The 14,828-nt window shown below is 37.1% G+C and overlaps 1 protein-coding gene across 5 annotated transcripts in view; it reads left to right on the top strand.

The window, feature by feature from the left end:
* UBR5 (ubiquitin protein ligase E3 component n-recognin 5) overlaps positions 1–14,828 on the top strand; it is a 140,567-nt gene that overhangs the window by 26,173 nt on the left and 99,566 nt on the right. For all 5 annotated transcript variants that reach the window (XM_060116576.1, XM_060116575.1, XM_060116573.1 and 2 more), the window contains exons 2-4: positions 13,211–13,255; positions 13,631–13,712; positions 14,184–14,260. In XM_060116576.1, the coding sequence (XP_059972559.1) occupies positions 13,211–13,255; positions 13,631–13,712; positions 14,184–14,260 (204 nt within the window). The remainder of the gene's footprint in view (positions 1–13,210; positions 13,256–13,630; positions 13,713–14,183; positions 14,261–14,828) is intronic.

The raw sequence follows: 14,828 nt of genomic DNA, 5'->3' as shown, positions 1-14,828 counted from the left end.
GAGACTGTTTTATCAAGGACTTGATATTACATGAAAAAACTCTGTATGATTGTTTTTCTGAGATCAAATAAAAGTTAAGAAATACCAAACTAAGTACTGTGTTGGTGCCAGTTTCTAAGAAAGTTTTCACAGTCCGTGGGTTAGGGAGAAAATTTTTTTATTTAGATTTGTCTTTTCTACTTTATAAATTTGAAATTTATCTTTTAATGCAATATTGGTAGTTCTAGTTTGTTGCTTTTTCTAAATCTAGGCAAGATGAAAAGTTGGCAACCTTACGTTTATTCTTATAATTTGAAGGAAGTTTTATTTATCTGTTAAGTCTAGGAGTCAGAATGTGCTTTATGCCTTAAGACCTGTGACACCCCAGTTGGGGGACAGGTTTCTATATATTTATTTGTGAGACTAAGCTTGTTAATGTTCCTTTTCAAAGTTTCTATCTTTACTGATATTTTGTCTGCTTGAACTATCAGTTTCTGATAGAAGTGTATTAAATTTCTCATTGGAGTTAACATTTTCTCAAAGGGTCAGTTTTTACTAGATATATTTTTGAGGTTATGGTATTAGGAACATTCAAATTCTTGCATGTTAAATGTTCTTGGTGGATTATTCCTTTTAATGTTATGTGGTGTCTCTCTTATCCCTATTAATACTTCCTTTTCCTTCACTCTTAATATTTGACTTTTAATATGTGCAATGAACCATTTGAGTAAGTAGATTTATTTCTACTGTCTGAATTTCATATTTTCTGAATCTTTTATTTTGCTGCCTTTTTTCCCTCTGTTAAGATTCCTAATTTTCTGCATTTCCTTCCTTTTTTCCTCCTCTTTTGATTGGAAGGCATAGATTGTATTTCTGTTCTTTTAGTGGTTACTATTAAGCTTTTCAGCCACAGTGTTCTAACAAAACCATGAGCGTAACTCCACCTTACAGGATGAACCCAGTCTTCCACTGGGGAGCACTTTGAGCATCATTTCCCTTCTGTGGAGATGTTTCTCTTTTATTTGATCTCAGCTTTGTCTTTTGGTTTTCTCTTTTACGGTTGTCTTTCGTGGCTGTATATATAGAGTGGACGAGGTTTTCCGGAGTGAGCACAGTATACCAACACTACTCCAGCCATTCTTCCATCCCGCCATCCCACTGATTTACATACCTGCACGTAATACTCAGTCAATATTTGTTAATTGGTACATATCTTATATCAGTGCATCTTGTTCCTTCTGTTTTAGTTTTACTCACTTTACTTTTTTCAGCTTTAGATGGAAAGGAAAGTGGAGGGAACAGTCGCACCCAAACCTATGGAAGACTTTTTCACTAACTACCCACATCGAACTTGATGGAGTGCTCAGTGCTAAGAGAAGAAAGGAGGTGTAGAGAATTTAGTCGGGGACAAAGCAACTTTAGAGTCCTACTGTGAATTGATAATATTTATTGATAGTAATCTCATTGTAAGCTGGTTCCACTTTGTTAGGTTTGTTAACTGTTTTGCTCTATAAACACTACAGATGCCAATTTTTTTTTTTGAGGGAACCAGGAGAGCTACACTGTACATAGCTTTATTGTAGCTATGATGATGGTGGCTGAGTTTTGCAAGCATTGCTGTTCTGACCTAACGTTTGCTAGGACAATCTGAGATGGCGGTGATTACAGGAGTGCCGCTCCACCATCTTCCTTTTTCAGGAAGTTAAAGTTAGTTATGAAGAGAGGATTAAACCAATAAACTTGTTAGTGCCTGATGCTGACATATTGAGCATATTGTATCTATGACTAGGAAGTGATTTTCAGGTTACCCCCCCCCCCCGCCCAAAACAACCCCGAACCAGGGGAAAATACCAGCAGCCTGGGGATGATAATTAGGGATTGGCAGATAGATGGGCTAATATCCTTTATATTCATTCCCAGGCTTAGCTCTCTAACATCATTATCCACATGCTATCTAAAAGCACCACGTTTTTTGTGTGTGTGTTTGTTTTTTGTTTAAGTGGTTAGCCGATACAGAGTGGGGATTGAGATGGGATGAGAGCCCTCTTTATCAGTAATGTCAATCTGTAGATCAGAGACTGCCTGTTGAATCTACTTCTGTTGGGTTGAGTACTTCCTGTAAGGTGAAGAATTGGAAACATTTACTGGTGGATCCCATTTATTGGTGGTGGGGGAAGCCAACCCTTTGCTATGGTTTGTTAACTGTTTTGCCAGAGGGGAGACATTTGTGTTTTTTTGTGGGCCATAGTGATAAAAACAAAAGGGATCTGGTAAGCCCTTAAATTTGACTGTGGCGGTTTGTAGGTTTGACCTTTTTTTGATGACTTCGATTTGGATCTCTGAATTAGAGACCCAGTGTTAAGAACCCCAGTAGGCGCAGATTTCAAAGAAGCCATTTATTTGATACAGCTTTCAGGTCCCCTCTGGGTACACTGATGATCGCACTCCAGGTAATAAGCAAGGTTGTTGGACAATTTGATTGTAAAGCCCACGTGGTTAGTCTGGCTTTGTGGGAATACAGATGCCCAGGAAGGTCTGCTCCCACTGTAGAAGGGAAGTGCTGAAATCCGTTGCTTTCTCCTAAAAGCAGATGACTTTGAATCATAGTTAAAGATCTTTAATTTTTCTACTTAAAGGAATAAAAATGCTGTTGCCATGTTATTTGGATTAAAAAAATTGCTATAGATATATGTTAACAATACAACTTTAGGCAGAGTAAGATGGTTTGTTTATGCTGTTTATCTTTTTAATCCCTGTTTATCTTTTTAATCCCAGTAAGAAAATAGGGAAATCAGTTTTGTTTAGTTAAAGAAAAAAGAGAGGACAGGTAGTTTGTCACTACTGAGCTCTACCTTTTGGAGGGGGAGGCCTTCTCTGTGCTAGGCCCCCTCCAGGGTTTGGGGCTACTACTTCTTGGAGCTTAGATTTCAGATCAATGTCCTCTGGTTCCCCAAGACCTTACTAGAAAGAATGGCCTGTTTGTGTTCCATGTTTAGTGTTTCCCAAACAGTGTTCACTTCAGTTTGAAAAACACAGGATTAAGCGTAAACGTGTTTCTTTATTTTAGGACTTAGCAGAATCTAATAGAGGTATGTGGATTGTGAATTTCTAAGAGGGGGCTATCCTAAGCAACATTTCCAAAACTTGAACTAGTAGGGTTATTAATATCTCCCTAAATGGACTATTAATCTTGTGACTGTTTTAAGCAGTCCTTACATGTATTCGTGGTATTTTAGAGTAGTGATTTCCAAACTTAGTTGATCATCAGCATCACTTTGGGTTGCTTAGAAATTTTTTTTTTTAATTTTGAGTTGATAATATGTGATTTAAATTAAAAAAGTGTACATTGGCACTCAGTGAAAAGCTTCCCTCCCTGCTCTCTTTCCTAGCTGCCTACTTCCTTTCCTCATAGGTGACTAAATGTTATTCCTTCCAGAGACATTTTATGAATGTGCCATAATTTATTTAGCCGGAATATAAATTACTGAGTCTTGTATTTGGAGATTTCTGATTTAGTAGGTTTGGGTGGGGTCTGGTAATACGTCTTTTAAAATATTCCTTAGACAGTGGATGATTAGCCAGGTTTAGACACTGTTATTTCAGATGGTACACATTACTTTTGCATGTGACATACTATCCAATTCTTAAAACAACTCTGTGAAGCAGATATGGTAAGCACCGTTTTTGGCAGAGGTGGAAACATGAGAGCAGGAGATGTTAAATGACCTATTCAAGGTCACGCTCCTTTTTTAATGGTGGAGCTGAGACTCAAAAAAACCCCAGGGTTCTTTTGGGTATCTAGGTAGAACCTGGTTGGCACTAACTTTGCCTTTTCATGGCTACAATGCTGATGATTGGCTAAACAACCGAAGGGGAAAAAAAAGAAACCCCAAACAAATAAAAAATTAATTATGGGTATTTATATCCAATTCTTCCTATTTTGGCACAGCATTAAATGTTGGAATATTTTATTGCATTACTTGCCAATAGATGTCCAGTAATTAGACTTTCTCTAGTTTGCATTTTAAGGTGCTTAGCCAGTTAGACTCATGTTATCAGTTTCAGGCACTTATACAGGCGAGTTGCACACAGACTTTTATCTGTACTTTTGCTTCCTGATGACATCGCTTTCTCTCTTCCCTTTGCTTCCAGCTTCCTTTTGGCCCCTTCAGTACATTTCCTTAACACCATCCCAGACTAAGCCACGGAGGAGGGGGAGGAGGGAGGGATGGAGGGAGGAACAAGACTGTCCTCTAAGTGGAGGGACTGGGAGAGTATCCCCAGCTGTAAAGTACCGAGTGATTTCCTTGTCTGTCTGGTAAACTCTTTCTAGGGATGATTCTCAAAGAAAGTTAAAAAAAGTTAAAGTAAAAAATTCTTCTTAGTATTGTAGGACCATTTGATTTGAGGTAGAACCTCCGTGGGGTTATTTTCTAGGACAATATTCCTTTGGTGTGTTTTAAAAAACCTAGTCTCATAATATTGGTCTCATAGCAGAACAGCTAAAAATCTTTAGAATGACTATGAAAAGAAAAAAAAGCTGCAAATCCACCATTTTGAAGCAGTGTAGGACTTAGAGCAGGGACATGAATGCCCATTCATTTGTTCAGCCACCCCATCCATCAGCTGTCAGGTGCTGGGGACTTAGAAATTAGTAAAACCCGGTTCTTGCCTTCATAGAGTTTGTCAAGCCATGAAAGAGACAAATATTTCATCAAACAAGTAGTTACAGCATAAGTACTGTGGAAGGAAGTATACCCCAGGGGACTCAGAGAAATGCCTAGTTTAGCCTCGAGTGAAAGGTGAGTTAACGTTTCCAACAGGTTCTTTCAGCCTACCCGCCAGGGACTAGTAGCTATAGACGTGTAGAAGGCAGTGGGGTATAGTTTATTCTAGGCTGAAGGAATAGGTGTGTACAAAAAAAATAAAATATGGCGCTCCCAGGTGGTCTAGTGGTTGGGATTTGGTGCTTTTGCTGCTGTGGCCTGGGTTAAGTCCCTTGATTGGGGAACTAAGATCCAGCAAGCTGTGAGGTGTGCCCCTCCCCAAAAAAGAGTACTTTGTGAGTATAATCTAGTGAAGGACTTGGGAGAGTATAGTGATATTTGGGGTATAGAGTGCCCAGGAAGAGTGAGGAGATGAGATTGGAGGTAGTAGGGGCAAGAAGAGAAGGAACCTCTCACTCTTGTGAAATAACAACCCATGCGCAAAATACACAGAGTTAGAGTGCGTCTGCGGATTTCTGGTTCCAAGAATTCCCAGACTTAGCTGTCATTCTCTGGTTCCTCGAGTTCCTACAAGATCTCCAGATTCAAATTGGGCCCTATTTAGTTTGGCAACCGGTTCAAGCTAGAACTTGGCAGATTGGAAGCAGCAATATATAGAGCAAGCTATCCAAAGATGAAAAATATAGTTCAGTAATAATGCTAATGGCTGCCATTTATTGAGTGTTTAAGTGCTTGGCTCTTTCCAAGGTACATTACAAAATTACCTTTAATCCTTATAGCAGCCCTACCAGACAAGTGGTTTTATCTCCATTTAACAGACCAAGATACCTTCCAAGCTCTGGGAGGTTAAAGTAAGCTTGCCCAAGGTTACAGAGCCAATTAATGGAAGGGATGGAATTGAACCCAGGTTTGCTAGTCCGACGCCACAGCCCATTCTTTTCCCACTCCACCATGTTTCATCTTCGATGTTAAAAGGGCAACAAGAAGCCATCCCAGTGTGTGTCATTTAAAGAAGCTTTCCTGAATTTAATGGCATCAAGGTCCTTGGTCAGGAACCTAACCTCCTAATTGTCTTGTTTTATGGAAAAATCAGATTGCATCACAGGTATTTTCAGTTTAGAGTTCTATCTCAAGGACTGAATACCTTGCCAAATGGTAGTATTTATATTACAAAGTGTGTCGGTTATCTCATGAGACCTTTGATTTGTATGTAGAGTTAAAATGGGGTTTGATGTTGCACATATTCAGAATGTGGCTATGGCCTAAGGGTGAAGAAAAACCAAGACTTTTCTTTTGAAATTTTAGCTGGATGCTACACTTTTTGGACAGGAGCACTAAAGGAAGTCTTCTCACCCTGTTAGCACACAAGTTAACCAAGTTTGAGTCATGTACGTATGTATAGACTTGCTGTTAAGCAATTGAAATTAGATGAGACAGAAATACTTAGGAAATTATCAAGAAGAATTAATGTATAAAGGCCATATCTTTTATCTTTTCCTACCGAATTTCTTGTCCATTTGGCATGTGTATTTTCCTTTTCCTGTTTTGAATGGAGCTGAAAATAACACAGTTGGTTTTGCTTTAAAGGAAAATGACTCATTTTCTTGTGTTCAGCATTTAGTTTCTCAGAGATGTGTTTATCTTTCAAATGGCACAGTAGTTTGGGATTTTGGTCTCTTTTTCATTTTATTATGAAAGATGTTATTTATGGCACTATATAGGAATGTCTAACCAGAATATTTTCTGTGTTAAGGGAAGAAATTATTTGTAAGTATAATGTCTTTTTTCTATGATAGTTTCAGAGTGTTTCTATAACATGAATTTTCTCATCTTAGTTTTATAGAAATCTTCGAGCAGTTTCAACTGAAAACCATTTTAGGAGGAAGAATTAAAAGAATTTCCCATTTAAAATTTGTATCATTTTCTCAGTTTACAGTATTTATTTAGAAACTTCTATTTTTTTGGTCTTGAATGTATCTTGAAGCTGAATGTCCTGTATTATTTATTTAGGGTAAAAAGAACACATTTTATAAACTGGTATTTGTTCTCTCCATAGCACAAAGTATGTATAAGTCCTGCCTATAACTGGTTATTCAGGAAGCTGACAGATGGGTTTTTTCCTCTACAAAAGCCATCATTGTGTGACTTGGGGTCTTTTAAAAGTAAAGTCAGATGTTTGCTACCTGGCACCATTTTTTCTTGGGTGGGCAAAAAAGTGAGAAATTGTTAAGTCAAATTTAAAGAAATAAAATGTGGTTAAGACTTACGTCTAAGCAAAGATATATTAGGGATCAACTGACAAGCTGAGATTTGCATTATAAAACTGAACAGATTACTCTTCACCAAGGAAATATCCTTTTTTAGAGGGTGGGAGGAATAATCTTTTGTATCAGTGGTCTCAAACTCAAATGCCTAGAGGTGCTGGGCAGGTAAGAGCACCTCTCGTCACCACTAGGCAATATAAGCTTGGTTGCTAGATCTCACTTTTCCAGAGAAGCTAGAAATCTGAAAATCTGTCTGAAATTTTCCAGTTTTACATGTTGGCCAAGAATCTTTAACAATCTTTTAAAAATTAAAAATGCCATGTGATTCAGTATCATGTGTACATCTGTAGCGTGGCAGTTTGTGACTTCTCCTTAAGGCTCCCCCCCACCCCTGTTAGTAATTGACTGTAGCTTTTGCATATAAATCTTAAAGAGGTTCCTTCTGATCCTTGCCTCCACTGCCTCCCCCTCCCCTATTGAAATGATAAACATTTAGTTCCTCATGGGTACTAATACTATCAGGAAGGCAGGATTACATTTTTCATACGCTCTATGCTATGTTATGCTACATTGCTGTACCATTTTACATCTAAAGAGACTCATGCATGGGGGTAAATTTATTCAGAGTGCAAGACAGACCAGTGGGTTTTAGTATTAACAGTATTAAGAGTTCATTAATAGGGTTTCAGATTCTCCATTCTAACCAACCTTTTAGAAACCATCACTTGCTGAGTTTTGGTGTAGTGATTTTTTTCCTCTCTGTGCATGTTGTCTAAACAACTGTATTGCTTCTCTCATTAGCCACCCTCCCTCCATCCCCGATTCCTGAGAAATCCTGAAGTTGGGAACCCATGATCAGGGTTAAACTCACATAGAAGCAGTACAAAATGGATTTTTTAAAATGTATCTGAAAATTGAATGTCTTGAAGTTAAATTTCAGACCTACAATGAGAGTCTTTCATAATCACACAGATGAAGGGAATCAGCCCTAATCTGCTGGTGCTTCTTGTTTGGGCCAAGGCAACCCTAATCCCTCCAGACCCTTCCCAGCCATCGTCAGACCCATGGGTCAAGGTAGCTGCTAATATTTTAAGTCACAACACAGAGTGGGTAGGTGGGCTGAAAGCCTTTATCTCGTCCACACATAAACAAACGCACAGTGCAGCGTGAGGAGGAGACTCAGTTGACTTCTTCCATTTTACACCCAAGACGCCCTCAAGGGCCTCCCCTTTGAGCATATCTTAGGTGGCTTGCTCCAGGACTGTGTGAAAAGGGATTTGGGGTTGGGATGCCCACTGTAGTGGATTGAATAAGCTAGCTCCAGGCTTTCAGTTTGCTGGTGGGGGTGGGAATGTGCCTGGCACAAGTAAATGACCATCTCAAAATGCCCTCTGCAACTATGCCCAAAGTACATCCTTTTCTCACATTACAGTGGTTGCCAGGCAGGACCATCGTGTGATAACTTGAATTTATTGTTATTGTTGATGATGTGGATAGTTGGCATGCTAGGAGTGATTTCAGAGGGGGCAATTATATAGTGTGGTGCAGTAGTTTGTATAAAAAAACAGTGTTGTGGACGGACTCCCTGTACTCAGGAAAGAGCACGACGATATAGTGGAAAGACCATGTTCTGTGGTTGGAGGTGGATTTGGCGCCTCTCTCTGCCATCTATCTAGTAACATAGTCTTTGCTCCAAGAGGGGAAAAAAAAAAATGCCCTTTGATTGCTTCTTCAGTTTTAAGTTTTAAACTTTAGATAGTTTGCGTTTGGAGAAATGGCCAGAAATATTCCTACAGTATTTCTTCTTCTGCAAGAAGGTAATCTGGGTACCTTTGCATTTTGGCAATACCTGCCTTCTCTGACATGGATGACAAGAGGTGATCTTGGAGACATTTTCTGCAGGAGTCTATGATTTAGTGTTGTAGGTAACCTTGGCTGGCTGTTGTTTCTTTGTATGGATTATTAAGCCCTATACTCCAAAATGGATCTGTAAAAGTTTTATTCCATGGATGGTTATTTAGAGAGTAGAGTGAGGTCACTTTAAAGGTAGTTTGCTGATAAGATTGTTGGTGAGTGGTGAGTTATTAAATGTTTTCTCTGTGTTAACTAGTTTGCTTACAAGATTTATATGGGCGACTATCCTAAAAGAAATCTGTATGTTCACACTTTTCTTGCATGTTCTAAACTTCAATTTGAGGCGGAAGACCTAAGGAGTAGTTTTGTTGAGTTGAATATCAGGAATCTTTTCTGCCTCTGAAATGTATTGTAACAAGTATTATTGTACATTTTTCACTGTTGGAACTGTTATCTAAAGAAGTGGAAGAGTGGGGAAATACTTGGTAAGTTTTATCTCTTCTTTGCTTAAAGTCTGAAGCTAGCTCAGCTTGAAACACAAATGACGGTAGAATGTCAAGTAGACAATAAAGGTCCTTTGTGAGGGAGAAGCTGTAGATTTATGTAGGAAGAAAATCAGAGCTACCGGAAAAGTACATGGAGGAGGTAGCATTTGAGCTGGGCCTGAAATAATAATAATGTTCCTGGAGGAAATGTACTGGGGGCAGATTATGCCACTTTCTACCATTAAAGTGAGTACTGATACACGTGAAACGTGGGTGGGTATGCCTGATCTTACAGTTCCAGGGATAGCAAAAGGATCATCTTGTAGAAGGTGGGCTGTCAGGAATATCTTTATGTCCTGGAGAATTGGAGCCTTTTAGGAATCCAGATATACCTAAACTTTTTACTTTTAGAAATTTAGCTAGGAATCTAACAGGTTTCATTTCAGGGGTGTGTGTGTCTGAACAGATGGCAGGGGATTTAGGATTAGGGCAGGGAATTGTAAAACTGAAGAACCTGTGTTAAGTGCTACTGTCAATTGAGGGTCATCAAAAGATGACTAATCTTTGAAATTATAAGGTTAAATTTTGGGGAAATGAGACTGAAATTGTAGGGAATTTCAAGGGCAGCTTTGAAATACGTTACCCTCTAGCAAGTACTGTTATACTCGTTTCTCTATTAACATCAGTTTGCTGTTACCTTACCTTGGTGGTCAAAAAAAATTCCAGCCTCTCGATCTGTAAAATGTCTATAAATTTGAAGGAATGAAATCGGTTATTGAATCAGAATATAGAATAAATCATTGGTGTAGGAGTACTAAGGATGGTCAGAAGCTCACTGCTTACCTATCCATTGTGTGTTAGCCACCTCACAAAAGCTTTCCTGCCTGTCTCTGAAATGAGATTAAATGCTGAGTTAGGTTATTTTGTAATGTTATGCTGTGTTCTTAAAATTGTTTTGCTTCACAATCACATGTAAAGATTTATTCTGAAATGGAATTTGGTGAGCTGTAGGGTGGTTTACATTTTACTTTAAAAACAGGGAAAACTTTTGTTAATATCATAGTGAGAGGAAATATAGTTAATAACTTGAAGCATTGTAAGCTTTTGGAGGAAGATCCTTTAAATTAGATGAGTGCCTGATACTTTTGTAGAGACATTTAGTAACTCAGTAAATTTAAATGAGTATGATCAGTGGCCTGCGGTTCTGGGATTTACATGTCTGCTGAAGACTCTATAATGTAAAGGGGAACAAAGTACTCCTTATTTTATAGTTAGTACCTCTTTTTTCCCCCCTTTGCTTGACGATTTCTTTGTTACTGTTATCTGGGATCCATGTAAACTAATGTGTATGGGGCCAATTTAGTCATGATAACTATCTAGAGATTTGGAAAAATGATACTTTTTCTGTAAATTTTGCAGATTGAATTTAAGAAATTAAACAAATTTGATATTTGGGGAAATATTCTAAGTGTCCATGTAAAATTAATTTGTGTGTGAAAGTTTCAGATGGGTGAAATGAAATTGAATATGACAGTAAGTGCTATTTCCATATAAACATTACATAAATATCTTCCATTGATATATTTGCTTTTCATACATTCATAACAATTTCAGGACTGAAAAGAACCAGAGAGGACTATTGCCTTTCTTCACGTAGATGAGACCGGAAACTTAGTGGGCTTAAATGAACCCAGTTGGTAGTAGATGAGCTGGGAGTAAACCCCAGATTTCTTGCTATCCAGTGGGTATTATTTCCAGTACAAATGGCTGTACATTTCAGATGGAGTCCATCATGATTTTTAATATTAAAAAACGTGATGTCAGTAAACATTTCCACTGTCCCTTTCCTAACCTGAAATTTGCTTTTGAGTTCTTGACTTGTTATTTTCTAGCATCTTGATACCCTCAAACCTTACTTTAGTTTTATAGATATTATTTGCTTGGAATGATATTTGGAGCCACAAAAGCATCATTTAATTCTTAATCTCAGTTATTGCCCAGCTTTGAAAAGGTTTTGACAAGTTTTGTCCCCCACCCCCCCACCCCGTATTCTTTGTGAAAATGCTAGAGACAGTGTTGGGCTAAGAAAAAAGGAATGGAAATGAATGGGTTTAGTTGTATGCTGGTGAACAAGTTATCTTTCGAAAGTGTCACTACTATGGCTTTGGGGAAATAAAACCTTTCTTAGTCTTTTCTCACAGTCTGGCTCTAGTCTGTAGTCTGGTGAAGAGTTTTTAAAATTACTCATAGTCAGTGTGGGCTGAGGAGAATGAGAACTCCTGCCTCTGCTCCAGGTCTTCTCAGGGCTGTTGTTATTGCCCAGAATGGAGCCTCTCAGTTTGGAGCCTTCTAGTCTATTTTCTTCTCCCCATTTTCTAGTCAGCCTTCTCTCAGAGCTCATGAGTTCCACAGTGCATTATTCTTATGGTGTTTTATCTTGCCTTGAAACACAGATATGTGCCTTATAAATGAGCAAACTGGGATTTGGTCAAAAAGCTTGACTTTACAGGACTGAAGAAGACACATTTTTGTTAATGAAAGGCTAGAAAAATGAAAATACGTTATCGAGGGCCAAGTCACACATGATCTGATGTTATTCTTTGGGAATGAGAATAAAATCACTAGTGAGTATTTACTTCTTGGTAGACAAATTAAGTATGGCATCATTTGAAAGTTATTTTTGCTTAGAAATACGATTTAGTGTTGGACATTTGCTTATGCATATATTAGTGTTTGAGAGATACTACTCATTGAACGGTGGTTACAACTTCACTGGATAAAGTAAAATTGAAGGACAGCTGGCTCCTATTAGAATCTCTTTATCAAAATAATTAGATTATTTGGCCATATGTTATATGATTGGTGGTAGCTTTTAAATCCTAAACTGGCTTTAAGGCATGATTAATTTTGAGTATGTATACCACTTTCATCTGTTAGGACGAATGATTGAAATTTGATTTCACGTATTTTTGTCACTCTCTAGAAAGCAAAACTTACGGAATTTCCTGTTGATTTACTGTTCTAATTTTTTCCCCTGTTGTTCCTAAATGCTCAGTTTATTTTTAAGAGAATAATTTCTGGAAAAGTTTTCAAAGGCATTTGTTTTGGTAATTTAATAGAATTGAACTCTTAAAATCTCTACATTTGAATACATCTTTGAATTATAAAATGGCTTCCTTAGGTTCACAAAAGTGCCCAATTTAAATGAGTATTACAATATTTTATGTTAATTCAAGACTGTTTCTTTGAGAGAAACAGCAAAATCATAATAGATAACATGAGTTAATATCTTTCTGTTAGACAGCCCTGTGAGATTTTTCTAAGCATATTCAATACTCTTAAAAATGTGAGGTGTTATCCTTATTTTATAGATAGGGGCACTAAGGTTTTAATTTGTACAATTATGTGTCATAAGGTCCGTAAAGAACTTTTGAGACTGTTCTCACCTTAAGTCAATTTGGCTTTTGCATTGTTTCTGTCTCTTTATAGTAAGTTCTTAAAAGATATGTGCTTCCCAAATATTTTCATTTCATCATGTACGTGTACATTCAAGAGTCTCTTGGCATATGTAATACGGTGTTTAAAAACTGGCTTTCCATTGAGCGTTGGTTCAAGTACCAGTTCTCCTGCTGGTTTTTTAAATAAACTCTAGAAGCTTCAGTTTCCTTATCTGTAAAATACTAAGATGATGATGACTGAAGTTGCAAATGAGGTGGTGAGGGAAGGCAACTGCAGGGTTGACTTGTGATCTTTTTTGGGACAGAAATCAAAGATAATATAAAAAACATTCTTGCTTAGTAAAATTTTTGTATGCTACTGTTAGAGATCACCAAATCAGAACTGTTTTGCTTACAAAGGCTTTGTACATGTGGTTTATTCATGTTTTGTTTTGTTTTTAAAGGTTACGGGAAGTTTCAGAGAAACTGAACAAATATAATTTAAACAGGTAAAAGATTTAAGATATTTTACATTTCCTGAAAAGAATGATTTTGTTTTAATTAGGAAAAAGTACTCATGTTTAGGCAGCAGCTATTAAGAAAATTTTAATCTAACTGTCAAATTTTTATGGGTTGCGTTCATTTGAATTATAGTTGGTGTTCATACTGATTTTTAAAAACTCTGCCATACCAAAGAGCTATAATGACTGTGTAGATATAATAATTTTTTCCAATTATTCCTTTAAAATATGTAAATATTAGTTTTTAAAAACAGGCTTTACTAGCAATTTTTTTCTTTTGTTAATTGGATTTTCTAAAAAACCCTAGGATGCATTTGCCATTTAAAAAATAATTTTGTTTGCATACTTTTCTTTATTTCCCAGCCATCCCCCTTTGAATGTGTTGGAACAGGCTACCATTAAACAGTGTGTGGTGGGCCCAAATCATGCTGCCTTTCTTCTTGAGGTAAACCGTTTACTCTGTGGTAGGGAAATGAAAATGGATGTTAAAATACAGCTGTGCATCATCATGTGTCTTCCTTTTCAACCGTGGAAAACAGCAGTTTCTTGCAGTAGTTCTTCCAGAGACCACCCAGTTCCATTTCCTTATTGTATAAATCCTCTGGCCCGGAGAAGGCTTAAATGATTTACTAGAGGTTGAAACTAGTTAGTAAAAGAATGGAGAAGTTCCTGATATCTAGTCATTTCCTTACTCTGAATTCTGTTAGATGGAGATATTTTAAATTATTTTTACTGGTTTTATGATAATGTATACCAACCATACTTCCCCAGCTCAGGTGAGAGTGCCTTCTAGAAGGGAGCTTATTTGTTGCCTTCTGAATTGACAGTGATAGGTACATAATTTGTTCATTGAATACATTCAAGTTTTAATACACATTTTTACTTTGGAAGTTTCTTCTATTTTCTTTGCTTCTAGGATGGTAGAGTTTGCAGGATCGGTTTTTCAGTACAGCCAGACCGATTGGAATTGGGTAAACCTGACAATAATGATGGGTAAGACATTATGTCCTTTCCATTTAATAAATATTTAGCTCTTAAAGGTATTATATTACACCTGTGTTTTGATTTTGGGAACACTCAAATTGAAAAAGAAAAAAAGCATTGTAGAAAAGGAGATGCTTAAAATAGAGTGAAATGGTTACTTTATAGTTTGATTTTAATTTTTAGGCAAGCAGTGATTTATAGCTAAAATATTTGCATTGAAAGTAGCAGAGGAGTCAATGATCACTTAACAGAAATAGGTTACCAGAAGAATGATGTGTATGTGGTAGGGCCCAAGACAGATCTGCTCTCTGAGTGAACTGACTTTTCGGATCATGTTTTTTCCCTTTTAATATTCCCAGATCAAGTAGCTCAATTTGAAAATGACGGAGTCTTTAAAATTTTGGCCTTTATAAGTGACGTCATATAAAAAAGGTTGCTAGATAATGTATGATGACTTTCAGTTGACTGCTTCTAAGGAAAATATGATTACTTTTAAAAATCTAAGGAACAATTCATTTGCAGTTAAACCGTGAAAACAATTTCAAACAGGAACTGGATTGTTATGAGGCTAGAAATT

The sequence above is a fragment of the Mesoplodon densirostris genome, chromosome 13, assembly GCF_025265405.1.
Source record: "Mesoplodon densirostris isolate mMesDen1 chromosome 13, mMesDen1 primary haplotype, whole genome shotgun sequence".
Lineage (NCBI taxonomy): Eukaryota > Metazoa > Chordata > Mammalia > Artiodactyla > Ziphiidae > Mesoplodon > Mesoplodon densirostris.
Note: the sequence above shows the minus strand (reverse complement) of the source record. Positions and strands in the feature narration are given on the sequence as shown.